Raw genomic sequence first — 26,806 nt, 5'->3', positions numbered from 1 at the left:
CTCATTCATGAATACACCGTTCGCTAGACATGTACACTGCATTTACCAGGGGTTAAATAGTATCCATCAGGAAAATAGGTGATAGATGCAATTTAATTCCAAAGACTCAGTTAAAATCCTGTTTTTTGAAAGTAGTTAAAGAAAAGAAAAGATCGCTTGCCAACCTTTCTGCCCTTGTTTTCCGATGAGCCAATCGTCGTTGACTAGTCTCCAGCATTTAGGAATCATCATCATCAGTGAACTGATTTCGTGACAAAAATTACCGTGCAGAGTTCGGTAGAATGGCATAGCCAAGTCAATGTAGGGGTGCAATCAAAATGCGACTTTCAACCCTGTCTCCAATAGGTACTGAAACAACCTTACGTGTATTAGGGGATGTGCTTAAGACTAACATGGGAAAAATGCTTTGCTGCAGCAACAAAGGATTCCCCTTGATAGGGGTCATCATTTAATGGTACTGCTAAGTCAAGGGGGCAACTTAAACCCCGTCTCCTCACAACAATACCGGCACATATTCCCAGGCACGGCTCCCTCACATTTAGTCACCACATCGTCGTCAATTCCCTGTTATATTATCTCCGATAGTATACAAAGTGTATCATTATTCAACTTTTTCACTTTTGGTGCACGGTAGCTACTATTAGAACTGTCGTACTCAGTTATGTGTTTTGTTTTTGTTTGCGCTTTTAGCTCCTTTTCTTTTCGTTTATTTTTTTTCAGCCAAACTATCAAACTGTCATTTGCATTTCTCATGCCTTCCTTGTCCTTTCGTTTCAATTGTTTTTTTTTCCCGTTGTTTTGTTTAACTTTCTTATTATAATAAACGCTTGTTACCTCAAAAAGTAAGCAAGCAAGCCTGTAAGCCTGTATTTGATCCACACTAGTCGATCGTCCTCTCTTCTTATCTTCAATGGCATGAATGGCATCGACTTTTGTCCCGTCTCTAAATTCGTCTTTGTACTGTTTTTTAAGATCGGATTGTCTGTTGGTACTCAGTGTGTTTTCAGTTCTTCTTTGATCCATATTTAATTTTCTCTCTGTCATCGCAGCATTCCTAAAGAGAGAGGTCAAGAACCAAAGGAAGATTCCTTAAAAGAAGTCCAATGTTTGGGGAAAGGGGTTAAGCCGATTAACAAGTTATAAACCGATGAGATAATCGTAGCGTGGATGAAAATGAAATCAACACTACGTCTTTTCCAAATGGAGACTGATGCTGAGACCAAGAGCACCAGTTTTCCAATCGTATCCCCATGTTAAATAAAAATCTCTCTTTTAAAAGAAGGAGATTTGCCAAGCCGTGGGCACTGTAATGTTATAACGTAGTTCTTTAGTTTTAAGTGATGATGATCATGATGATGATAGAAATATATTTCATACTATTACTGTGGAACTAGTAACAGCAGCAGCAGCAGCAGTAGTAGTAGTAGTAGTAGTAGTAGTAGTAGTGGTGGTGGTGGTGGTGGTGGTGGTGGTAGTAGTAGTAGTAGTAGTAGTAGTAGTAGTAGTAGTAGTAGTAGTAGTAGTAAGGAGTAGTAGGGGGAAACACTGCTGCGTGTATGTGTGTTTTGTTTTGTTTTGTTTTTTTTTTGTTTTTTTTTTTTTAACGGTAATGATAGCAATGATCGTCACGAATAACCTGAAATTTCGAAGATAAATTTTCCCAGCAAGCGGATTACAAAAGTGAAGCTACCAAGAGAAAGCACGCTTTTATTCAAACTGACAATACAAATCTTAAGATCTAATCAGGGTTAACTATTAGTGGGCAAGCCTAGGCATGTCTATTGTTGTCATTTTGAAAGAGTGGCGCTCATTGGTAAACCTCGGAACCAAGAGAGGATCAAGGTCGGAACTTATTAGTATGCAGGAAGTCAAAAAAATTAGTATACAGGAAAGCACTACCTAATCACCTAATTAGTATGGAGAAAGGCATTTTTCTCTAGGTTATAACAATAGATGACATCATGGACTCGACCTTTATGCATATCAATGATTTACCGCGGCACTTCGGCACCTCGGCACTAACAGGGCTTATCTTTGACCCTCTATTACTACCTAAAAGTTTCGCGGTGTTAATTATATTGGCTTATTTTAAAATAATCGACTAGTGAATTAATTGATTGATTAATCAATTCAAGGCTTTTCTTAATTAAATAAGTAACTTACTGATAAACTCATGAATGGAGATGGTCATTGCGCCCACGAAGGAGACGCTACCTAATCGAGTCGTTGTGCGTGTTCCTAAGCGCGAGAAATCGAGAGAAGAGGTTGTATGTCGGTTCTATTTTGAAACGTCACAATAGCATCTTGACGTCCCAATACTGTCCATCATGCCCGGCGCGCAAATTTCGCACCGTTCCTCGTGGTTTCGATTCGAAAGCTACAAGGCTTGGTAAGACCCTTGCGAAATTCTGGAAAAAACTGTCGGAATTGGATTTGGTAAAACTGTCCTCTGACACTCAGAACAATACGCTAATCAATATTGACGTTATACACATATCATTTACCTTTAGTTCTCATTTATTCGCTTCCGTCCTTGTAGTTACTCAAGATCTAGTATGCCAATTAATATTCAACCTTTTTGTTGCATTTCTTTTTTTGGAAATTCCAGAGTTAATACATTGTACTTGGATCACTTCAATCCGAACAAATATTGTAATCACCAGGGTCTGGTTTAATAAGGATTGCATTAAACATATCAAAAAAACACATCCTGCATGAGTAATAACCTGCACTTGGAAACAAAGAAGTAACTGGAACTACAGTACCCCCGCCGCATCCTTGGTAGGATGCCCTGTAAACGCCTGGGACTGGTTGCATAAAACGTTTTTAAGATAACACAGATGTTAACGATTGTTCTCAAACAATAACCTATTGTTTTGCAACTTTACTTACCGGTTCCCGTAATCTTAACATGATTTATGCAACCCAGCTTAGTGTCTAAAGGCGATGCACTGTAATCTTTGATTACTACTAGTACTATTTAACTTGCTTGAGCAAATGTAGTGGCACGAAATAAGGTGGTGTACATAATTAAATTTTTGTATAATTTTTGTATCCTGGGAGCTTGAAGTAATACCGAGAGGGACAGCTGGTACGCAATCGCTTGGTTGAACCAGGTCACGACATTGCCTAAATGCTCAATTCGTTCTTTATCTACACATTCATCACCACCTTAATACCAAATCTAAATAATTATTTCCTATTAATTATCATTTTGTGTGTTAAATTGAAACTTTGTTCTTGTTAAAACCAATTAATGTAGACCAAAAATCTTCATTTGGAATGAGATGTAATACTCTATACAGTATCAAACGCGTGCAGGCTGTTATCTCCACCCCAGTGAAGGTAATTAAATTACACCTCATATTCGGCGTTTAAGACTGCTTATGAAGTTGTTACAAGTATAGAAGACTCCTTCGTCAGCTCTTCGTCCACGGTATTGAAAACTTTAGCTGTGGAAGCTCCAGTGATTAGATTAGACAATACATAAAATTGCCGGTTTGCTTATTTCTTTTCCCATGACACATCATGGAGACTTGATTAATACTAGGATGATTACAGCCATTGGTCATTGTAAAACATGTACTAAGAAAGGCTATAGAGTAGGTTTGTTTAGCTAGGTCACTCCTTAATAATTAACTTGTTCCTTTTCTGTATAGCTTCTGAAAAAAGCGGTATCCTCCCCAAAAAGAAACTGTTCTCGCGACTCATGATCTATTGACCGAGTTATTGATCCTTGCGAAAGAAGAAGCGAAAACTCACGATTTACATATGCTTGTCCAAGTAAGTTCACGTTCTTCTTATTATTATTATACTGAATTCCCACGCCAAGGTTTCTCTGGAGCCACTGCACGCGCGACAAATTGTATCTTACGATTTTGCTAACTCGATACTGAATTCCGGTTAGTTACCATTTGCTTTTCCAAAAGAGAGCAAATAATAAAAAAAATATATAAAATACATTGAATAATAGTTGTAGCATGTATTTGTCTTATCTTTTTCTGCTGTTGCATACTTGTAATTTAAGTTTACTGTCCTTTATTTTTATAATAAGACTCAAGGATTTTGAACTAAGCATTTCGAAAAAAAACTACTGTAGAAGAGGTATCTTTTAGAGTATCGCCCTGGAAATAAAAATTAATCAGTTTCCATAATGTGAGGTGTTTTGACGTATAATAGGATAAATCTCACGACTAGCTAACGCTTTCTTTTGAAGACGTTAGAATATTATTCAATGGTGGCCGTCATCATCATCATCTTTTTACCATCATCGTCCTCATCGTTTCAGAAAGTTATTATTATAAAAAAAACCCCTCTTTGTAGTCGACGACTACATTTTTCACAATTTGCAGTCGATAAATTGATTCACCTACGAGATGGGTTTTAGTATCGAAACGAAAATTATCGATAAAATTTGCCTCGTCTGTTAAGACCCTAAAGATCTCTTGCTTCAGTAGGGTAACCATACCGTGTCAATCAAGCCATATACATCAAAATGTGTAATGCTTCGGGCAGTTAAGGTGACGAGATCATAGAAGGTGAAACATCTCGAAACTAATTGTTTTACGTATTGTATTCCTTTTCAAAGGGTGTTAAAAGAACCCTTGCAGTAAAATGGCGAAACGAAAGACATCTCGTTGTAGAATACGACAGCACCCTGTTAGGTAACTGGAAGGACTACATAGAATATTACACACGATTTGCTTGGTGTGTATTAACTCAAGTTCCGCCATTGAAGATCGACTACACGACTGCTGTCTACAGTTCTGAAAGTCACATGGTGAGCCAAGCCTTCAATTCCTTTGAAACACGGAGCTCTACTCGTCGTCCACTTTATTCCGAGGGACAGAGCATTTTGTGTTATCTGTGGGCCGTCCTTCAAGATTGCGATGGCAAAGTTATAAGGAAAGGAGAGGTCGTGTTGAGCAGTGATATTTAGTATTGCACCTGCTAGGACTTGCTAAAGCTGTTGTCAAACAATGTCGTTCATTTTATTGTATACAGTTTTATTAAGCCCGGATGGTAGATCAAAAGGATTTAAATCCACTTTCTTTTTGCAGCCATCACATGTACACTAAGCAAAAAAAATCAATGAAAGGGTACTAATATTCTTTCACGTACTTTCGTATAAAGTAATTTTTAGTTTAAGATGGGCATATGATTAGAAGTGAGGATGTCTTTATATGAATCACAACTGTAATTCCTGCGAAAACGGAACATCTTGATCGATGTATTTTCTTTTTTCAGTCAGTGACACAGCCATACTCGAAAGTATGCCCGATCATTCATCATCGATCATAAAATCCTATTTCATTTCAACCTAGTTTAATGGCCTAACTTCACGAGTCTCTTCTCAAGACGTTTAAGGCCTGGGTTAAGGGCTTTTAAGAGGAAAAATGGTTTATTTTAGATAACTTTAACAATTTCAATGGCACTGAACTGAAATTTGGAAGGTAACAAGATCTTATCATTCTAAAAATTTTTTAACCTTAATAAGTAGTGCTATAATAAGTAGTGTTTTTGTGAAAAAAGCAAAGATTTGACAGGTAGGAAACATCAAGAGAAAACATCAAACAAAAATGCTTTTCTAATAAAGATTAACCATCTCCATCGCTTCACGTTTGGAATGATCGTCCATTATTCTCCAGAAAAAATTTATCAGGACAAAGGCCATTTTTTAGTCCACAATTCAACCTTTGATTGTTAATTTCTCCAATTTAAAAATTTAAGGACAGTCATTCCAAACGTAGAAAGTTAAATATTTTAAATTTGCTTCGGAAACACTAATTCAGTTATCTATATAAAGAAAATTCGCCGCCATATCGCCGATTTACGAAATTTTCATTTTTGGGTCACGTGATGTGTCATGTGATCAAAATTATACGTTAAGGCAAAAGAAAACATCAAGTTTAATATTCAGGGAAAATTTCATCCTGTTCTAGACAGTCAAACCGAAGATACAGGGGATCATTCATAATTTCTGAACACCGTTCAAACCCAGGCCTTAAACTGCTTGAGTTGTAGTTCAGTGGTAGAGCATCCGAACTTGTAATATGAAGGTCATAGGTTTTACTCCCGTTTTGAGAACTCGGATTTCATTTACTTTTTTTTTTAATCTCATTCATTTTGCTTTTTCTTTTTTTTTTAATTTCATTCTTTTTGCATTTTTTCCCCATTTATTGACTATTCTTAGTTTGTTTCAGTAAGAGCAAACACCCAAAATACAGATGGAATGTGCTAAACATTTCTATGTTTTATTTTCCTTTATCGCGATCCTGGGTCATCTTCCCATTGCGCTGAGACGACGTTATTTTGCGATATTGTCGTCTCAAAATGACGGTTTCTGATCGGCTCAAAAACTGTCATGTAATCATGACAGCACGGCACTTAAATGGGTTCATCGTGCACAGATTAAAATTCTACTTCTGGGAATGAACGTGCGATGTTGGATGTTGTTGTTTATTTCTTTTCATTTGAGTTTACAAAGCTTCTGACACTGTTTAAGGACCACTTATAATATATAAATTTTTTTTTTTTTTTTTATGGTGAACGTGTGCCATGATACAGCGGATACAACTTTTTTCTTGAAAGTAAGCGAAAATTCGATGAAGAGAAATTTACTTAAAAGACTTTCTTGAGTGTGAAGGCGGCCAGGGTAAATAACAATCAGCTTAAATTCTAATAAATTATGGCATTTTGAAAGCAAAAGGATCTGTTTCTTTTCTGATGTCTCTTATCTCTAGAAAAAATTGCTCCAAGAGCTCTGCTGCGTTCTCTTTCATGGCTCAGGTCTGTCAATTTGATCTTGTTGTCGTGGCGCCGAACGGCAGACTCGGTAATTTTTACAGTATTCTTCGCTGCATGGTCTCTTTCAAATTTCTAAATCTCCACGGTATCTAAGCTAGGATAACAATGCTCTGTTTTCGTTTTTGGGTACTAGCATGGTTGCTCTTTTTATTCTTGCTTCTAGTTGTGAGGTTTATTCATCACTGTTTTCATGTTGTTGTCTATATCTCGGCGGTAACAAATTTTCCATAACATTTGCTGGTAAAATGTTCAAACCTACTAACTCGTCTATTTTATCAATGGTAGGTGCTTTACGGTCTGTATACTTTTGTATTTTCTTTGTTTTGGCGTAAAAATTAAAGCCAAAAATTCAAATAACCCGCCCCGAGAAAAAAAAATTCGCGCACGAATATTACCGTGGCTACAGTTTAACTGAAGTAAGAATTTCTCTTTCAATCCGCGCACGATTTGTACCTTATCCGTTTACTCTCTTCAACAAAATGCCAGTATCGCGATAAAAAACTAAATTCGATTTTGAGACGGCAATACGACTTTATATTGACGGCTTTGGGAGAAAATATATTCCGTAATGGGCTCCGTCGCTTCGCGACTCCGCCCAATACGAAATATATTTTTTCCCAAGTAGCCGTCAATATAAAGTCGTATTGCCGTCTCAAAATCGAATTAAGTTCATAACATTATTTGTTAGATATTAGAATAAGCTGCCACAAGAGAAGTGATGCATGTTGCCTCATTACAAACTATCGCTAGCAAACATCTCTTGGTGGTAGCTATTACAATTGGTAGGTCTTGACTAATTAAAGGAAACCTCCACTCTTGAAATAAATTAATGTCAAATCGTTGAAAATACAATCTATTTTAAATTTCGTTGGAAAACATGGAAATAACATTTCTGTGTCGGACAAAACAGAATATGATTATCGCCTATTTTTCATTTTCAATTTCCCGCGCGCCGCGATCTTGGATTTCATGACGTTATATGGTTGCTCTATTGTTTCACATACAAGATTTTTTGCTTATTAACAATAATGGCAACCATATGACGTCGTAAAATCCACCATGGGGGCGCCCAGGAAATTTAAAATCGAAAATAGGCGATAATCATATCTAATTTTTTAGCACACCTGAATGTTATTTCTACATTTTAAACTAAAATTTATAATTTAGACACTATTTCCGACAATTTACCGTCAATTTGTTGTCGGAGTGGAGGTTCCCTTTAAGAAATACGATTAATGGAAAATTGCCTTCGTTCAACTTTCATAAAAAGAACGACCACACTCTGTGGTTAACGGGTATACGGGTAAAAAAATATATATATATATATATACTTCTTCTCAATTAATGTGAAGTAAGGCGTACGGTGCCTGGCCAAAGATGCCACTCAGAGTGATAGTACTCGCGTACTATTAGATAAAATTAAATTTTCGCAACATTTGACATAGTGTCTCTGGATCCTAATTAATAAAATATGAACGTATACGGCAGCATATGGGGTTACGATAACAACACTGACATCATCAAGATTGGTTTAATGTTTTAGTTTTAGTGCTAGGGTGCCATGTTCCTTTTCAAAACTGGGCAATACATTCCAACCGGGCGGAAGCCTAAGAATCGTGCATACCCTTCATACAAATTCAAAGGTCAGAAGGACTGTGTTCTTTTAGAACCACATCTCCCTTTTGTATGACTCTGTTGTCCCACTCGTACAGAGTAGGCCACACGAAGCACTCAATTTCTTTACGTTCTTGAGAATCAGCCCAACGTTCATGGGAGCTTCGAAGAGAGGAAGACACGAACGCTTGGCTCTCAGTATGGTAGCAAGGATTGAAAGTTGTAGGCCTGTAATCAATCTTTAGAGGTGGTGCCTGAGTAACAATACGCCAAGAAAATTCGGTGCAGTATTTAATGTAACCTTTCAAATCTCTTTTCAAGTTTTTGTCAAAACTTGGTATTTCTCCTCTTCTACTTTTTTCTTGCCAATTCTTTTTAAGCTCCTTCTTGACTGCCTGTGTGCAAAGAAACGAAACCAGAACCGTTTTCGTTAAATGTGTTCTAAACAACATGTTCAAACATTAATTAATCAGCTTTCCATTGTTTCTCTTAAAATGAGGACAACAAAGACTTGTGTGGCTAAAAAATGGGGAAGTTGGTGACAAAGTAGTCAATTAAGTTTTTGCATTATGAGTCTCTAGATTGTTAAGAAAACAAAACCTCCAGCCGTACGGGTTGCACACAATGGGCAAAGAGGAGGAAGTTGCCTTTGCTTTTTCCCACTGTAAGCATTCCTGGGTAGAAAGGAGGGAGTGGGCTTTCACAAACCTAACCCTTGAGTGGGGGGGGGGGGGGGGGGAGGGGGAACGGAAATCCGGAAGGTGATGCCATTTATTGCCGTAGTTATCCAACCACCTCAATCGTAACTAAAAAGAAAAGTAACACTTTAAATCGATGGTGTAACTTGGGAATGAAAAATCTAGAGCATCTATTACTGCGCTACAGTATTTAACTCCAGAAAGTAATGGACAGTTTGTAAAATATTTGGGAAACTGCCTTTTAAAAACTGAAAAGAAATTGATAAATAAGCATACGCTTTATTTTTCTGCTGCGAAAGCCTTAGAATGATATGAATTAAAAACTAAATAGAATATTAATTAATCCTCTTAAAAATTTCCATGAAAATGAAATAGATAATAAGTACACGTTGTAAATTATGGGAAAAGAATTTCAGAGCCCCAGCAGGAATCGAACCCACGATTTTCCAATACTACTACTACTACTACTACTACTACTACTACTACTACTACTACTACTACTACTACTACTACTACTACTGCTGCTGCTGCTGCTGCTGCTGCTGCTACTACTACTACTACTACTACTTATACAATCTGATCAATGTAAACATCGATACCATGAAGAGGAGATACCGCAATAAAAATCAACTCAACACAACATAAATCAAATCACATGGGTGACTTCTATGGTGAGCAGATCGCAGGCTTTGGGGTTACGTCTCAGGACGAAGCGTCTCGCAAATACACTGGAGACTAATAATATAAGCAAATACACTGAATTACCTGCATCTCTCAAGCACATTAAATAAATGTTGTGTGCATATGACTAACCAAGTTTTTAAGACACTTCACAATCTTTAATATGCAAATCATACGACTTCTTAAAATGTGGCGCCTTAATAACATGATTTTATTTTGTGGATGTGAGGTTAGTTTAAAGCTGTATGGCATAAAGGACGACTTGTTCAATATAAGGAAAGAGCATTTATTTGAAAGAAACCCAAATGTGCAACAAAGTGAATTACCTTTACAAGTTTTTCCAAGTTATGTCTTGTTGCTTTTTCTTTCACAAGGACCAGCGCGTCTGTGAAGGAATCTTGAGCTGTCGAGCGTTGATAATTTGATAATTTGAGGTCCGATAACTAACACAGTAGAGAAAAAAGGGGACAGTTACTAACTTTGTAGCCTATTTGTTTAGCAGGAGTAATTAGGTAAAAGGTGTTTAGTCTACCAGTCTTGTTTTCCTAACATGAAATTAAATGGCCTCGAGCTGATACGTATGGAAACACATCCATTGTGTACTTACATTTGTTTAGAATTTGTATTAATTACGTACTTACCTTTGAAAGACAATAAATAGCTCTCGTCAAGGCGAAAGAGAAGTTAAAAGCGCCCATGAAATGAAATGAAAACTGGTTTATTTGGCAAGGAAAACCACTGCAATTTGTCTCGGCCACAAATATGTTTGGAAATGGCATTTATCTGCATGTTCTTTCCTATTTCGACGAAAAGTGTGTTATACTCTATCCGAGAGTCTTATGGCCTTTGTGTGTAATATCTAAACCATTTTATAATAAAATTCGATAAAACGCGCGCGCTGATTGGTTGAAGCAGCGTGCTATATCAGATTACAGGTGCACGGAGCAACGGTGTCACGCCATCAGCCCGTTTGCAAAATGCCTGGACTTCTCTCTCAATTTTATTTATTTATTTATTTATTTATTTATTTATTGACCCAAACGTCTTATATAACCTAGAAAACGAAAACGAGCTCTTAGCTTCAATAGATATAGTGTGCGTAACAGTACAAATAACACGGTGATTGAAAGTGAAGTTTCCGAAGAAGTTAGGACTAAAACACAGGGCCAAGTAGAAACATAAATGAATAGAGATTTGCAAACATGTCAACCACCGAAATTGACGAAATCAAACCAAAGGCAGAGACGGAAAACACCAAAGACAACATAAAATGGACAGCTCAAGTTTTTGAACGAAAGATGTAAAAATGTCATAAGCTCAAGTACAGTGTTAAAAGATACGGTAAACACTATATAGCTATATTTTCGTGTAGAAAAATCAAACAAAACATAGAGAAAACTGAAGTTTTATTAGCTAGTGAATACACACAAATAATATCAAATAAGCTAACAAGATCCTTACATTTTCCAGGCAAGTTCCATCACGGCACATCATAGCCACCTCCGCTCACCGCAGTGAAGCAAGCCTCAGAAATTACAACGCTCGCCCTTCGAGTCGAAAACTAACAGCTTGTTCAAATATCCTCTCCGAAGCATTGAGTGGGAGGCCACAGCAGTCATAGCAGCCCAGTTTTCCTAACTGTGTCAATAGTTGAAGCAATCCTCTTGCTCCCGTGAATTCGTTCATTGTTCATTCACAAAACACAGCGTAGCAGTTGGTTTAATACCAGCCACAAGATTTAAGCAGTTTGTTTTCGAATTGCCATGTTAGTAACGTCCAGATGTTCATGAGCCAAAAATCCACCGGATTTCACTGAACGTTTAACTTTTCTATCCTGATTTTTAAATGGAAAAACTATGAAGAACCACTGGCGATACATTCGAGCTATGCAAAGTTTGTTAACTTTGATGCTTCGCTTTGACATCTTTGACAGCTTTCGTCTTATCCAACCAATCAAATCATTCGAACCATTCTAACAACGATTGTGATTGGCTTATTTTAGCGTGCTTTATCAGAGTACAGATGCACGCTGACACTACTTTTGTTCATTTGGAAAATGAAATTTGTTTTGAAAATGAATGTGAATGCGTGGGGAAATAAAAGGATTCTTTATCATAAAACAAATAAAGAAGCCTCGACTGTCCTTTGTTCTGTTGTAAAGCACTTAGGAAGCGGCTGGAGCATTCAAGAAGTAAGGAGAAACACTCGACTACGTCTCGTGTTTCCCCCCTACACTTCCTTCGTGCTCTAGCCGCTCCCTGTGTGCTTTACAAAAGAACTGAGGACAGTCGACGCTTCATTATTTGTTAAACATTAGTAATGAAGTGCACGGCAGGTCAGTTGACTTCTTGAGAATTTAGCAACACAGAATATCATAGTAATAAATATTCTCAATATATCGTTACCTGTTTGGAGTACTATGCAGTACAATTATGCTAGAATTCTAATGCAAAAATATAAAAGGTTAATGTGTAAACTATTAAAAACATTGAGACGAAATGATACTTTTATTAGCTACACGGACACAATCTCTTGGAATGAATATTGCATTACCTTATCATCGATCTCATTAGTAGACAACATAAGCTACTAACCTTCTTTAATTTGTCGGGGGATTTGTCATTTTCTAGGCCGAAGTTGGGTGCTTCTGTGGTTAAAGTCTCCATCAGCGAATAATAAAAGCTAAGGAAAGATTCCCTTGTATTACATGCACACTCGTACGAAACCTACCGATAAAGAATAGAGACGTGTCAAACATGTTGATAAACACTCCCACTAGATAGATAGATAGATAGATAGATAGATAGATAGATAGACAGACAGACAGACAGACAGACAGACAACAGACAGACAGATAGATGGGTAGATAGATAGATAGATAAATAGATAGATACATAGATAGATAAATAGAAACTGCCTTTCAAAAAGTGGTTGCCATGGCAACATCAAAGTCAATGTACACTAACCAAGAATAATACATTTTCCCAGATAAATTTCTGAAAAAGTCCTAAAGTTCCATGGCGTTTGCTCAAATATTAGAAAAGAAAAATGTTAGTTAGCTTCTAAGTCGCCGATGGCAGAACATGCCCCTCCCCCTCCTTCCCCCCTGTATAGATAGGTTAAAACCCATTTGCTTGCAGTCGAAATGAAAGAATTACAATGACAGAATTGCGTATTTTTAAAATTACAAAATCGCTAAATTACTTTGTAAGAGGAAATGAAAAAATGCGAGAAAACCTTGACTATAAGCTGTATACATTTAAAAGAAAGGCAGTTAATATCATATTTGTCTTTCTTTTTGTGTTTCCTTTGGTAGAAAAGCAAAGAGGCCAAGCCACAGTTTTACCCAAGGTAAAATGATTTGCCCTAGGCAAACTCACTCGATCGAAGTCAAGCGAGGTAAAAGTTATCGCTGGTTTCATTTTCCCTCGGTGAAACGTGTATGAAAGGCTAGACCAGTGAAGTCAACACGCAGGGTTGTCTTGTAAAAATTAAATTTCATTCGTGTAACGAAAGCTTTGGCAGGTATGCTCGAAAGTCAAAACCGATCAATGTTAAGTTTCCAGTCTTATTCCTGTACTGCCACTAACGTTACTGATTTCTTGTAGGTTACGACTTAGAAAGCAAGCACTATTCCCTCAAGTATTCTCTTTCTTGTATTGGAAACAACGCCGTCTTGCATAGTTTTGGCTACTCCAATTTTGCGCCTGGACATTTTGATAACCAACCAAACACCATTTTTGTTGATTGGTGCGTTGTGAATATCACTGTGTAATGTATCCCACTCCTTTTGCCCACGGGATACCAGATTAATTCAACAAAACACGGTCGCTTTATAGGTTTTCAGACTCCCTGCGATTTTGAAAGAAATAGTAGCAGAAATTATATATTTCGCACAAGCTTAATTTATTAAGCTTTCTATTGATGCATAGTTTGTATTTTTTTTTTTTTCAAAACTGACGCGCTTAGGACTTTTGTTCGCGTAGGAAAACCGCGAAAGTATGAAGTATCCTTGAAAATAGACACTTGCAGTTAAATGAAGCTGAATAATTCCTATCAATTTATATAAATCAGTGGATAGCGTTGAAGGTGTGCTCTGATTGGCTAGTCAAACTCCGAATACGCTTTGCTATTTACCTCCAAGCAACTCGCGAACTTCTTGCTCCCTAGCGTGAATTTCGAAAAAAAAAAATACGTCCCCGTTTGCATTCGTGACAAGCAAAGAAATCATCCAAATTAACAACGAAACAATCTCTGAAATCACAAGGAAGGCGATTAAATTTGGTTTGGCCGTGTTTAAATGTAATGGTTTATGTTTTTAACGCAGAGTTTATCGATAAAAAACAGCGAGGAACGTTCTGTTTACAAATGCAAATTAATCTTGCATAACCAAATTTGATGTCACTTGTTCACTTGGGAACCAAAGTTGAATGATATTTTTTAAAGAATCGTTTCAAAAACAGAACGAGTTTGCAACTCCATTTGAAGAAATGTCACCACCACAACTAAACGGATGTCTTCAGAAATTTGATCTTTCAGCAAGAAAACGAGACGGCAGTTTTTACACCAAAAAATCCCCTACTGCGATCCGAGCTGCGTTGGATCTTCACTTGAGAAGTCCCCTTTTTTCCGAACCATTTTCTGTTTTTGGATACAGTCAATTTAACAACGCAGATACTTCTCTGAGCAATTGTCTGAAAACCCTCAGCAAAAGTGGTCAAATAGCTCCAACAATGCACAAGCAACCTCTGACAAAGGAAGTGGTTACCAAACTTTATGAAAAAGGCCAGCAAACAGCCTGTTTTTTTTTCTTTTTTTTTTTTTTTTTTTTCATTAGTCTGTTCCTTAAAAAGACAAGTTGTGAAAGCCAGCAGGTTTTAAAGAAGCACCTGCTAGTCATCATATAAACATCAAGTGGTGGAAAATATTTTGCAATGAGCGGAAAGCGCGGTGCAGTGTTGGCGACCAAAAAACACCAAGGTGGCCTCAAAGAAGACGACAAAGAAGACGAGTCGAACGGCAAAATATTCGAAAGACCTGGCTCAAAACGCTGCCCGGTGAGACTCTGTTACGAGTTCGTTTTGTGAGTGGCGAATAGTTCGAAGTCTAAACAGAACGCAGGGTTGTCGGAACAACAACAAGGTTATTTATTCCAAAAGAGCGTAGTCAATTTCACAACAAGCACACGCTAGGCTTGTAAATTAGAGTTCGACCTCTGTCACACTTGATTAAACACGGCCTCTGCCAAATATACACGCGACCTCTGTCACACTTCAATAAACACGGCCTCTGCCAAACTTTACACGTGACCTTTGTCACACTACAATAAACACGTACTCTCTTCTCATAAACAACAGCCTCTCTAAAAGCTAAACCGATTTGCTTATATACTAATGAGCGTAAGATTCTAGAACTTTCCGGCGCAACTAAATAAAGTAACATTACAATATAAATCTATTTACAGGATCATACGTAAACGGCTTCAAAAACTGCTTAGTCACTATGATGCAAAACTAATTAAATATGCGAGAATATTCTAGACTAAATTAGCATACGGTCACGCAACAATTTTTCGTAACAGACTCATCGAGAAATACCTGTCACATCTGGTGGCAGGAATAAACGAATTAAAATCATCTTTTTGTTGTGTATATTGTATATGTTATATATTGTATATTGTTTGTCGGTGGCTAGCGGTGGAAATTTACCTCGCCGCGAAATATCCATCACTGGCCACAATAGCTGTTAATTAGCAGGTAACCCATGCAGTAATGACAAAATAGCTTTGGACCATACCAGACAATTAAATGAGCTATTTCCTTAAGGAGATGGGATATTGACAATAATTTATAAACGTGATAAGCTACTTCATGAGTATCGAAGGATAGAAAATAATAAAATGTTTCTTTTTTCGCCTTCCCTGTAAATACATGTTCTTGATAAGCTATCTTCCGTTCATGTTGAAAAACACTTAATATTAATTCAGTTCATTTTCAAATTAACGTCAGTTGTATCAAACACTTCTGTGTCAACTAAAATGAAAGGATTCATGAAACTATTTATTACAAATTAACAACTTTTCATCGTTTAAGTGAGTCATTGGTCATTGGTCATGGTTTAGCCTCGCAAAACGAAGACCAGAAAGAAGGGGTTCCGCGTTGATTGTAGGCTCGTTGTAGGTCTTACCGCGGGGCTTTGCTTGCAGAACTAAGCTGGTGTTGGTGCTTGGGATGGGGGGAGGGGGGATCACGGTTCTAATGCAGCTTATACCCCTCTCCACTAGCCAGTCTGTTTAAAAAGTCTTTAGACATCTTGCGTGGTGCCTCATCGCATACGTTGGCTACTCTTTGGCGGACGATGCGTTTATCCAATCCAGCTGCATGTTTAGGACATCAGGCCTCGATGATAATGGTATATGCCGCTTCAAGGACCTTCACTTTAAATACGAAATCGCTCCAGCAAAAGATGTGGATGGTCCGGAGGCAATGCTGCTCGAGCTGGGCTCTGAAGAAGGTGAGGGTGTAGACGATGTGTGACAAATAAGTATCCCGTTCATACAAATGCCATCCTCTGAAATAACGAGCTTAAAAATTCAACTATTCAACGATTCCAACATTACAAGGTAAATCACCTTACCTCAAAAATATAGCTTGCCAGCCTATATGCTTGAAGTTGCTCGACTGAAGATAGCACTTTCGGCTTTTTCTTCTTCTTTTTCTCTAAATAGGCTTCAATAGTTCTGATTGCATCAACACGTTCCGCATCTCTAAAATCATCTCTGTACTCTCGTTCAATGTCAGATTGTCTGTTGGTGCTCAACATGTTCTCAGTTCTTCTTTGATCGTTGTTCACTTTTCTTTCCGCCAGTGCAGCAAGCCTGCGATAATCTCACAAATACATTGTTAAAAGATGTGACATTGATCATGAGGAATTATCCTCTAAACATTTTACTCCAACAAACCAGAGCTAGTCATTTCTATGCAAAAATTGTCGCATTCGATGTTTTGTTGTTTTTGTTGTTGCTGTTGTTGGGGGGGAGGGGGGGGGGGGGGGGGCGTACAAGGAATTATTCGATGGATGAACCCCAGCAAGGCTAATTACAAGTGGGAACGTTTACGTGGATATTTATATAAATTTTGTTGTGAAAAATAAGAATAACATTTTACGGTTTATTACTCAGTGGAGACGCAGCTGCTTCGTCGCTGCACTGTGGAGCTGTTTTCTAAGGTTTTCCACTGTCGATCTTTGTTGTTCATAATTTTGTACCGGAAAAATAGTTTTCATAGGTAATTTTACCTTTTAATTTGAATGTATGAATCATATATTGGAACTGCGGGTGTAAGATTAAATAGAAGAATGACCCTCACAGTTATTTACGCAAATAAACTCTAGTTGCAAAAAAGAAAGCCTGAAAAAAAAATCAGGCTTGAATGGGATACGAAACCATGACCTCTGCGATGCTGGCGAATTTCTCTACAAACTGAGCTATCAAGCAAACTGGGAGCTGGTCATATTGTGAGTTCGAAAAATTCCCTCACTTCAACTAGGTGTGTACCTAGCCCATTATGAGTGGAAATGGTTTTGAAAACATAAATTAAGTTTGTAACATTTACTTCAAAGTAAGAGAGATACAAAGGAGATGACAACAGCGGTGTGCCCCTAGTTGCTGTGGTATAAATTCTTACCTGTTTTAAAAAATAAAAATTCAGATGAAGTAGTGTTGGTGTTGGGGTAGGGGAGGGGGGGGGGGGGGGGGGTTGAAGTATATGTGAAGACTATTAAGCCAATGAGAATTTCAATCTGAAAACAAAGTTATCAAAATTTACGATATAGAAAGAATAAATAGCAGTCTTGCTTATTACGCCAACTATAATACTTTTCAATTAAAATGACAACAACAACTGCAACAGAGAAAGGGGAAGTGGATAGTTTAAATATCCTTTAAGCTCAAGTACTGAAAGCATGTTGCATGGGGACTAATATACTTTAGTTCCGAGCAATTTACCCAATCAACGTCCAATAATTAAAGAAAACCAATGCAATAGCAATCATGTCTGGAATCTAAACTAAAATCTATTGTTTATAAAGTCACATCATTTAACGAGTAAAACATGTAAATACCATAATAAAAAGAAAGAGGGATTCTAATTTATATGGATTGTAAAGGAAGGGCAGTGATAAAAACACAACAAACCAACCTACTGTTCAAAGGTACTGTATTCATAATAATTCAGTTGCAGAGAACATTTTACCAGTTAAAGTTTTGTTTCCTCATACTGAGACAACATAATGCACTTTAAAAATGCATAGTACAGATACTGTAAATCACAGAACATTTTGAATTTTTGGACGTTAATTTTAATCATGAACATTGATTGCAGTATATTCTATATTATTATTTATTATTATTATTATTATTATTATTATTATTATTATTATTATTATTATTATTATTATTATTAACAATAAAAACCGACGTTTCGGTGTCTTCATGACGCCATTGTCAAGAAGAAATAAAAAAATTACAGAGTCTGCGGCAAGGTGTATCAATAAATTAGCATATAGTGTTAATTAAAGAAAGTAATTTTTTATTTTTCCTTGACAATGGCGTCATGAGGACACCGAAACGTCGGTTTTTATCGTTAATTTTTGCATGTCTCTGTATTACCAAATTATTATTATTATTATTATTATTATTATTATTATTATTATTATTATTATTATTATTATTATTATTAGCGCTATCGTTATCGTTATCATCATCGTTATTATTGTTATTATTATACAACGTTAGTATGGCTTTGCCCTTTTCGGACTGTTATAAATTCACTGTTTGTGTTATAAGCAACAGATATCGATAAGTATTCGGGATTCGCTTTAAAATATTATGTTAGGGATCTTAAAATTTTGTTGTCATCATCTTTATTTGCAAATACAACCATTGCTTTGAAAAATCCTCAATGAAACCTAATTCTATAGATTGGTTACATAATTCAAAATTTAACAATCAGCTACACAGCGAAAAGCTATATCCTCGACGCTTTAATTTTTAAACTAGTGCTTCTTTAAAACAGGTGAAGATAAAAGCAAATTAATAACCTTACAAAGGCATTGCATAATTATGTAGAAACACTGACCTTTAAGAAATAAAAATATCTAGGACAAGCGATTAAGACTGCAGAAGATTGATAAAATGTTATTCACTTACAAGAATATCGAAAACCGACTAAAGGGGTCATTGCAATACCTCTGTTTTAGGCTCTCCACTTCCACCAAGAGCTGTCCGTTTTCATTGCTGATGCGCTCCATGTCCCGAAGTGATCTATTGACAGATATATTTAGTTGTTACCATGAAATATTGACTGCAGTTATAAGACTTACATAGCAGTTGTAAAACATCGACCAATCAATGTATCATTGGCACGAAAAGAGAGAAGAGCAAAATGTATTTTTTCTATCATGAAATATACGCCTGTTTTTAGAAGGGAAATTTCTCACTGTCTAACGGCATGCGACCCTTTCGTGACGAGTTAAGCGATGCAACTCGTGTAATCACAAAACAACGTTATCTAAAAACCGTTCATCCGTATTTTTTCCCGAAGGGTGTTTCTTTATTCGTGTTTCATCTTCGCGTCATAATAACATTCCAAAATTTTGTAATTAATCAGTTAATATTTGGTCTATATCACGACTTAGATATAGAAAAGGAGGATGACTGCGTCACAATTTGTCCCTTGGCTAACAATTTATATGACTTTAAACACTAGATGTACACAAAACCAATCTCATCCGGCTTCAATTAACTTACCTCTGCAAGGACTCTACTTTGAACCTAAGTTGGCTGTTCTCTTGGTGTAATTTTTCAAGTCGGGCCGGAAGTTGCCTGGATGCTTCAATAAGGGCCTCTGTGGGCAATTCACCGCTGGGATGTTGCTTCGATGCTTCATTTAGAGTTTCTGTGGACAATTCACTGTTGCTGTTTACCCTGAAGGCTGATTGTGAAGACAAAGTATATCTACGTGGCTGAACAGTGTTCGATGCTGAAGTTCTGCTTCGGAACGCTGCCATAATTTAACAAAATTTCTTCAAATTTTCACTTAAAACGAAAGTCAGTTACCCGGATGTTTGAATTCTTGGAAGCATGACCGGAAATTGTGGTTTTTGATAAGATTAAATCACACTTATAGCTCGTTTTTATATTTTGCTTAGGAAATTAACTCGTTTTTCCAACCTCCACTTATTAAAGTCCACCACATTTGATAACATATAATACCAGCAGTGCCTTTCAGGATAAATGTCCTTTGTTTCTCCCCATATCAAAGGTTGCTACGTCCCTCTCCCCCACCCCCTACCCCTCTCTAGTAACAAGAATACGATCAGTCATTAAATTAACAAATACAACACAGAAATTTAAAGCGGAAGTCACGAAACCGGAAACTATTGACAACAGCTTTGATTATTCATTCATAAGAGTACTGAGGTCACTAGGGTAAGGGATCTGATTGGTTGATCATTTTCGGGGAAAAAACCCTCGATCAGTACAGTTTCATGAAATCTGCTTTCTTCGTGTCCCTCCATAAGACAAGGATAGTTTTCAAAACATGGCTTGTTCATCTCCGGGTAAGCTAAAGTACAACTTTAATGTTAAAAACCTTACATCATTGCGTTAAATGTTTAGGCAGGAACTATATAGAGAAAGATCAGCAGCTGGTCACTTAAAGCAGTCGCCATCAATTCCCTGACGTTTAACGCTCGTTGTTTTTTTTAGGAAGTTTTGTATATTCGAAGTAGAACGAATCGACCAGATCGATTGAATTCGAGTACAGAATATGTTTGGATTAAATTTGATTGAAGCGAACAGGGCTTAAAAGCTATCATGGTTTTAACTAATTTACAGCTTAAAGGTCTAGATAGTAGCAGATATGTCGATATTCTAAGAAACAGCTTGTTGTAATCAAAATATACAAAGAAAGGACATCCTAAAACTTAATTTAAATTTCTGTGAAACCTAACCGGAACTCAGGGTTAATGACATAACCACCTTGGAGGTTCTTAGCTACTACCGCTATATTTTGCGTGTTGTTAACGCGTGCCAAAGTAAGGCGGCGTTGTTTTACTTAAGTTTAAAGAACATTGCGTGACGACATATCTTTCTTTATACAACCATTACATGAATTACAATCTCTTTAGCTTTTCCGCAATCACTGAATAGGGAATGCGATTAATCTAAACATCTCCGTGTGAGGGTCGAACATGATCTTTTTTTACTTACAAAAACTTGACATAACCTATCTTAAAGGTTGCGTTGTAGTTAGCACTTCCAAAATTTCCTAATGTCATCCAAATACCAGAGCTCCATACATCATGAAATATTTATTTTGAGCCAAAATTCTGAAAGAAAGATTAAGAATTAATGTGCGCAAAAAGTGCGTTAGGACATATTGTTTCTTGTTCCTCTAAGGGGTTTTTGCTGCGTACTCAGATTTTTCTCCCTCCATAAAATGATCTTGTTGACGATGAAAATAGCGATAATATTATTCCCTCGGGTGCAAAGCAACAAAAAGATTCCAAAGGTAACCCACGTTGGAAACCGGCTCTCTCATGATATCTTTAACCTTATACCTGTCATTCAACATATAACTTGTGAAGAGATGCTTACAACAAAGCACCTAATGCCACCATTAACACCGAGAGTTAACTTTGGTTCTAATTAACTTTTGAAAACTTCTTAACATAATAATAGCAACTTGGTATAGTAGAGATGTTGGTGAAATTAGTCTGAAGTCACAGATTTCTAGTGTCAAGCTATAACAACCATCCATTAAGTGGTCATCTCTGTTTAGAGGACTTACTATCTTAATTTCCACATTGTAAAATTAAATATTATAAAGCAGTCATGTTGGCCTTTGTAATTTTCTAGCAGATAAAACAAGTTCAAATCTACATTCGGACAAACCTTACTTAGCAACGGTGGCCGTTGACTTCGGGACAACTTACAGTGGCTTTGCTTTTTCATTTAACAAGAAAGAAGGTGAAAAGTCTATTTTTATGAACAGAGACTGGGTTAGTGAACTTGGTCATCGAACAAGCAAGACACCGACATGCCTGCTGCTCAAACCAGACAAGTCGTTTCACTCATTTGGTTATAAAGCAGCTGAAAAGTTTGCCATTCTTAGGAGTATGTATGAAGAAAAACAATACTTCTTCTTCCAACATTTCAAGATGGAATTGCATAACAATGAGGTAAGTCGTCCTGATTGATCCCAACACAATGGCGACTGAAGAACTCTGCATTAGCAAATATAAATCATGCTAGTTAGGATTTTATTTTACAAGTAATGCTCTGTTACTTATTTGGCGTGGCCACTGTTTGCTTGGGTTTATCATTAGTATCTCACAAACAGACAGAACAAAAACTATAAATGACAGGTGTTGAAGTTAAGCATGAAGCTGAAAACAGGTTAGTCATAAAGACGAACGAGAACTGGTTACGTATTTTCTACTTGTTTAGTCAAAATTTGGGGGCGGAGGGCGAATTCTGTGCGTGCATGTGTACCCTGAACGCAAGTACCACTAAACCTTGTCCCAGTTTTAGAAGTTTACTTGTAAACAATTTCGTGTGGTAGGTTAATGCTCCATTGATCTGTCGTTATTGTAGCAAAAAAATTTAGAAAGACCCTTTTTTTTCAAAAATTGGAATATACTGCGTCCTTTTCCGTGACAAAAGTATAAAATGTTTCCACGTTTCTTTGGCAAACAACCGTCTTTTCTTTGTTATAGGATATAGACTTGAAAACCATGATCTATGACTCCAGAGGGAGACGTGTGGAGGCCAAGACCGTGTTTGCATATTCCATCAAGTTTTTGGGGGACGAAGCGGTCAATCTTATTAGACAACAGGCAGAAGTAGAAGATTTTACAGTGGAAGATATCCAATGGGTGTTAACGGTGCCTGCTATATGGAGCCCAAGAGCCAAGCAGTTCATGAGAGAGGCAGCCTATGAGGTATTAATTTGTTTCCATGGTATTCTATTTTCCAAATGCCAGACACATACGCTACAATATGCATCCGAAAAAAAAAAAGCCATAGCCCATCAGAAACTGAAAAATAAAATACAATACACGTGCTCATGAGAGTTAATATACTAGACACAATTGCACTCCTTCCGACATGGCGAGAAGGAACCGATGTTGAGAATGATGACAAGACAGCTCACCAGTTTGTCTGTGAAATGTGTTGATTAGATGCAGTACCGGAAAATTTATTTGACGAGCTCTTTATTAATCAACGTAGCGTCTCCTCACACAAGCCGGGAATTTTCGCGTGCTTTATTGTGTTTTGCTTGTTTTACTGTCGACCCCAAGAACAGATAGGGACTATCGGTGGTCTGCGCTATATTAAACAAATAATTATTCGAAAGAAAAATATCCACCAGAACTACATTAATTACTTATAAAAGACGCAATTGCAGTACATTTAACTCCTGCGCTTTTCAATATGTTGATCTTTTTTTCAGCAAATTCTCATCTCCAATCCGGTAGTTAAAAAGGAAAATTGATTTTCCACAACAGCGGTCAACATTCGTTGCACTAAGACCAAATCCATCTCTCATTTTGTGCACACAGGCTGGTATCGTGTCACGTGATCGTCCAGACCAGTTAATAATTGCATTGGAACCCGAAGCCGCAGCCATTTTCTGCACGGAGAAAAAGATGGATGCGATACAATCCGAGAGGCTCAAGGTTCCCGTTAGCGGACTTCTATCTGAACCAAATGCTCAATACATGGTTGTCGACATTGGAGGTTATAACTCATTTTTTTTTTTTTTTTTTAATGAGTATATGATCCATACCATATAGAACACTTTGGTATTAGCTTAAAACGGCGAAATGCACGTCGAAATATAACAAGCGCACACTATCTATCGATACTATCTATACTATCTATCTATCTATCTATCTATCTATCTATCTATCTATCTATCTATCTATCTATCTATCTATCTATCTATCTATCTATCTATCTACTTGAATTGTAGAGAAGTCAACAAACAATGCCAACCACAAAGTCCTAAAATGAAGGATCACTGGAAGCAATCGTGGAGACTTGAATAATTGTTGAAATAAACTAATTGTAAAGGTCAAGAAACCAACTTCATGTAGGTCTTTAGCTGTATTTGCAAATACAGCTTAAGACCTATATGAAGGTGGTTTCTTGACCTTTATAATAGTTTATTTCTATCTATCTATCTATCTATCTATCTATCTATCTATCTATCTATCTATCTATCTATCTATCTATCTATCTATCTATCTATCTATCTATCTATCTATCTATCTTGACCCTCATAGGAGCGATAGTTTAAACGATTGGCCGGCCACCATTTAACAAAAAGTGTATGACTTTTTTGTTTCTAGGGGGAACTCTTGACGTGACGGTCCATGAAAAACAGGTTGATGGCAACATTCGAGAGATCTACAAGGTAACTGGCGGGCCGTATGGTGGTCTTAAAGTGAATTACCAGTTTGAAAGTCTTTTGAATGAGCTTTTTGGTGACCAAGAGATGTACGATTACCGCAAACTGTTCCCTATTGACTGGCTCAAGTTGATGAACGATTTTGAGGAGAAGAAACGCAATAATCGCGCCTTGGATAATAAAGAGACAAGAATCTTGCTGCCGTGCAGTTTTACAACTTCCTTTGCTGAAATTCGACCCCAAGCCCTCGAGCATTATGGTGCTGACAACATCAAAATGGCTCGAAACGAGTACCTTTGTTTAAGTCGACAAGTAATGGTAGGTCTCTTTACACCGGTTCTAGAGGCCATGAAAGACCACTTACTTACCCTCATGAAGAAACCAGAGCTTTCCAAGGTCAAAGCGATGCTTCTGGTGGGGGGATTTTCTGATTCTCCTCTTCTCCAGCGAGAAATAAAAAATGAGTTAACCGAAAGATGCCGTGTCATTATCCCACGTAACGCAACCATTGCAGTTGTCCAGGGTGCCGTGATGTTTGGAAAAATGCCGGGAAAAATTTCTGCACGGGTTATTGGTGTAACCTATGGCGCCAACACAACGCGAATATTTATCGGCGTTCACCCGGAGGAAAAGAAATTCGTTGCAGATGGCATTGAAAGGTGCAGGGACATATTTGCCTGTTTTGTAAGGGCAGATGAGACCGTGAAGGTTGGAGAGGAAATCCAAAAAAATCTTTCACCCCGTTCGTGCTAAAGATACGGCGTTTACGTTTGGTTTCTATACAGCAAGAAACCCAGATACCCAGTATGTGACAGAGCCTGGTTTGACCAAAATTGGCAGCATCACAGTCCAATCTCCTGACACCGGCAGAGGCCGTGACAGAGAGATTGAAGTAACTATGTGCTTTGGTGGAACAGAAATAACCGCCACAGCCTTGGATATTGCGAGTGGTAATGAGGAAGAAACCACACTTGACTTTTTCTGTAAGTCATAGACAACGAGCACGTAAAACTTAGGCTTTGCCTGTACGTAAGTGGTTAATTAAAGTTAAGGGAATGGACCGAATTTCTCAATGATAAGCTATCCCCTTGAAAACATTTTATAATTGCATTGTCAAAACAAGAGCAGAAGCAAATGTGAACATAAATCAAAATTATGTATAGCTATAAGAAATTGCACAAGAAAAGAAAATTACAACAAAGTATTTAATCGCGTTAGCTCCCAACAGTCTCCTGTAGCTCGCTGGTACAACAATTAGTTATCGGAAGGTCCTTGTTTGCCTGTGTCACTCACTAAATTTTTGCTTCACGGCAGAATTTTGGGTAGAACGGGTTTAGCGGCTATTGTGACGCTAACCCAGTAACAGAGGATCTTTCGCATTTATTAATTTTGTGAAGGAACGGCACACATAAAGCGATTTTAAATTTTAGCAGTTTTGGAAGACTTACACCACTTTTACCAACATGTTTGTCGCTCCTCGTCTTGGTTTTTCCGACCAAAAATTTAGTTCCTTATATATTTGTATTAATGAGTTAATATGATGATATGAATCTCTTTGATTGAACTTGAATGTCTTCGATATCTTGCTTTAGTTTGCATGTGAGAGTTGATATTTTAGTGAACAGATTAATAAAATGATCCTGCATATTGCTTTTTATAATATTTATTTTGTCTTATATGATTTTGAGGGAGAGTGGGGAGGTCATTATCCGTTACACCACGGTTTCGTTTCGGCTTGGGTTGTAAGTTGGAACTTGGGGGAACGAGCTTGATGGACCTTCAGGCCCTCAGTTAGACATTTAAATTCACCTCTAAGCGTCCATAAATAAAGTTTAGTAAACTTCAAACATTACCGTAAGTTTTCTAGGTTAAATAGAATAAACCGCGAAGGTTTTCCGGCTAAAACATCACAGAGTGAGATAGACGTGTCTTGCAGTCAGCTTGCCTGTACCGCTTACCACCGGTGACTCCTTTTCCAACTCAGTAGTATTCAATTTTTTGGCAAGATCTTTAAAGAACAATAAGTTTATTAAAGTCTTTTGGGTAAAAAGCCATCAAATGAAAGTAAATATACAGCATACTGGTGATACTTCCGTTTTCGTCCGTGGCCGGTAATCTGTCCTAGAACTCAGTACTTGATGTTTATAGATATTTTTTAATTCCCTTGTACAGTTAGTCGTATTTCAGCCGGGCCGGAGGATGCAATGATTTTGCTTCTTATTAAAGATATCTACCTGTCCTTGAGAATTTTAGCGTTCTTCCCGGACTGGAAATATAAAGACTGTAAAAACTGAAAAATAAAAAAACAAAAATGTTTTCATACACTACGTAGAACAAATTAATAAGATCATTTTCAGTTTTTATCATCTGGGATGGCTCTCTGCCGTTATAAAACTGTAATATATACATTTTATATGCTGTAATACTTTTGTGTCCAGTTGTCCCCCCCCCCCCCCCCCCCCGATACCTCCAAAAAAAAAAAAAACTATATTTAATGCAGCGAAGTTTTCACAGCGAAGTTTTCATGCA

The 26,806-nt window shown here is 37.2% G+C and overlaps 1 protein-coding gene, 2 long non-coding RNA genes and 1 pseudogene across 5 annotated transcripts; 3 read left to right on the top strand and 1 right to left on the bottom strand.

Annotated features, from left to right (window-relative positions):
• The first annotated feature begins 1,533 nt into the window (after window positions 1-1,533).
• Window positions 1,534-8,247, top strand: LOC146454460 (uncharacterized). Its single transcript, XR_014859220.1, has 2 exons — window positions 1,534-3,783; window positions 4,589-8,247. It is a non-coding gene; the product is annotated as an uncharacterized LOC146454460 (long non-coding RNA).
• On the bottom strand, window positions 6,442-20,029 carry LOC146454458 (uncharacterized). 2 transcript variants are annotated; one of them, XR_014859219.1, is made up of 7 exons: window positions 19,609-20,029; window positions 19,048-19,122; window positions 16,437-16,677; window positions 12,395-12,526; window positions 10,127-10,243; window positions 8,038-8,816; window positions 6,442-7,615 (listed from the first exon to the last, which is right to left on the bottom strand). XR_014859219.1 is itself a non-coding variant. In XM_085095260.1 (6 exons), exons 1-6 carry the CDS (start codon window positions 19,866-19,868, stop codon window positions 8,445-8,447), a joined length of 1,197 nt encoding a protein of 398 aa, XP_084951386.1. In that variant the 5' UTR covers window positions 19,869-20,029; the 3' UTR covers window positions 6,442-8,444. The 2 variants fall into 2 exon arrangements, 1 of the variants encoding a protein (XP_084951386.1); XM_085095260.1 differs by having other exon boundaries at window positions 6,442-8,816.
• On the top strand, window positions 10,239-11,187 carry LOC146454459 (uncharacterized). The gene is made up of 2 exons (XR_014859221.1): window positions 10,239-10,433; window positions 11,045-11,187. It is a non-coding gene; the product is annotated as an uncharacterized LOC146454459 (long non-coding RNA).
• Window positions 20,030-20,363: 334 nt separating the features above from the next.
• Window positions 20,364-25,939, top strand: LOC146454457 (heat shock 70 kDa protein 12A-like; annotated as a pseudogene). Its single transcript, XR_014859214.1, has 5 exons — window positions 20,364-20,420; window positions 21,721-22,043; window positions 22,581-22,805; window positions 23,427-23,604; window positions 24,219-25,939. The product of XR_014859214.1 is annotated as a heat shock 70 kDa protein 12A-like (transcript).
• Window positions 25,940-26,806: the final 867 nt, after the last annotated feature.

This window comes from Pavona decussata, unplaced genomic scaffold (genome assembly GCF_977016875.1).
Source record: "Pavona decussata unplaced genomic scaffold, jaPavDecu1.1 SCAFFOLD_300, whole genome shotgun sequence".
NCBI classification, from domain to species: domain Eukaryota; kingdom Metazoa; phylum Cnidaria; class Anthozoa; order Scleractinia; family Agariciidae; genus Pavona; species Pavona decussata.
The sequence above is the reverse complement of the archived record's forward strand: the minus strand, read 5'-3'. Positions and strand labels throughout refer to the sequence as shown.

Coding starts and splice junctions, on each gene's coding strand:
- LOC146454458 (XM_085095260.1), bottom strand. CDS start 19,868: ATGGCAGCGTTCCGAAGCAGAACTTCAGCATCGAACACTGTTCAGCCA. Junction 10,244..12,394: donor CCCCCGACAAATTAAAGAAG/GTTAGTAGCTTA, acceptor CTACTGTGTTAG/TTATCGGACCTCAAATTATC. Junction 8,817..10,126: donor ACTTGGAAAAACTTGTAAAG/GTAATTCACTTT, acceptor CTTTGCACACAG/GCAGTCAAGAAGGAGCTTAA.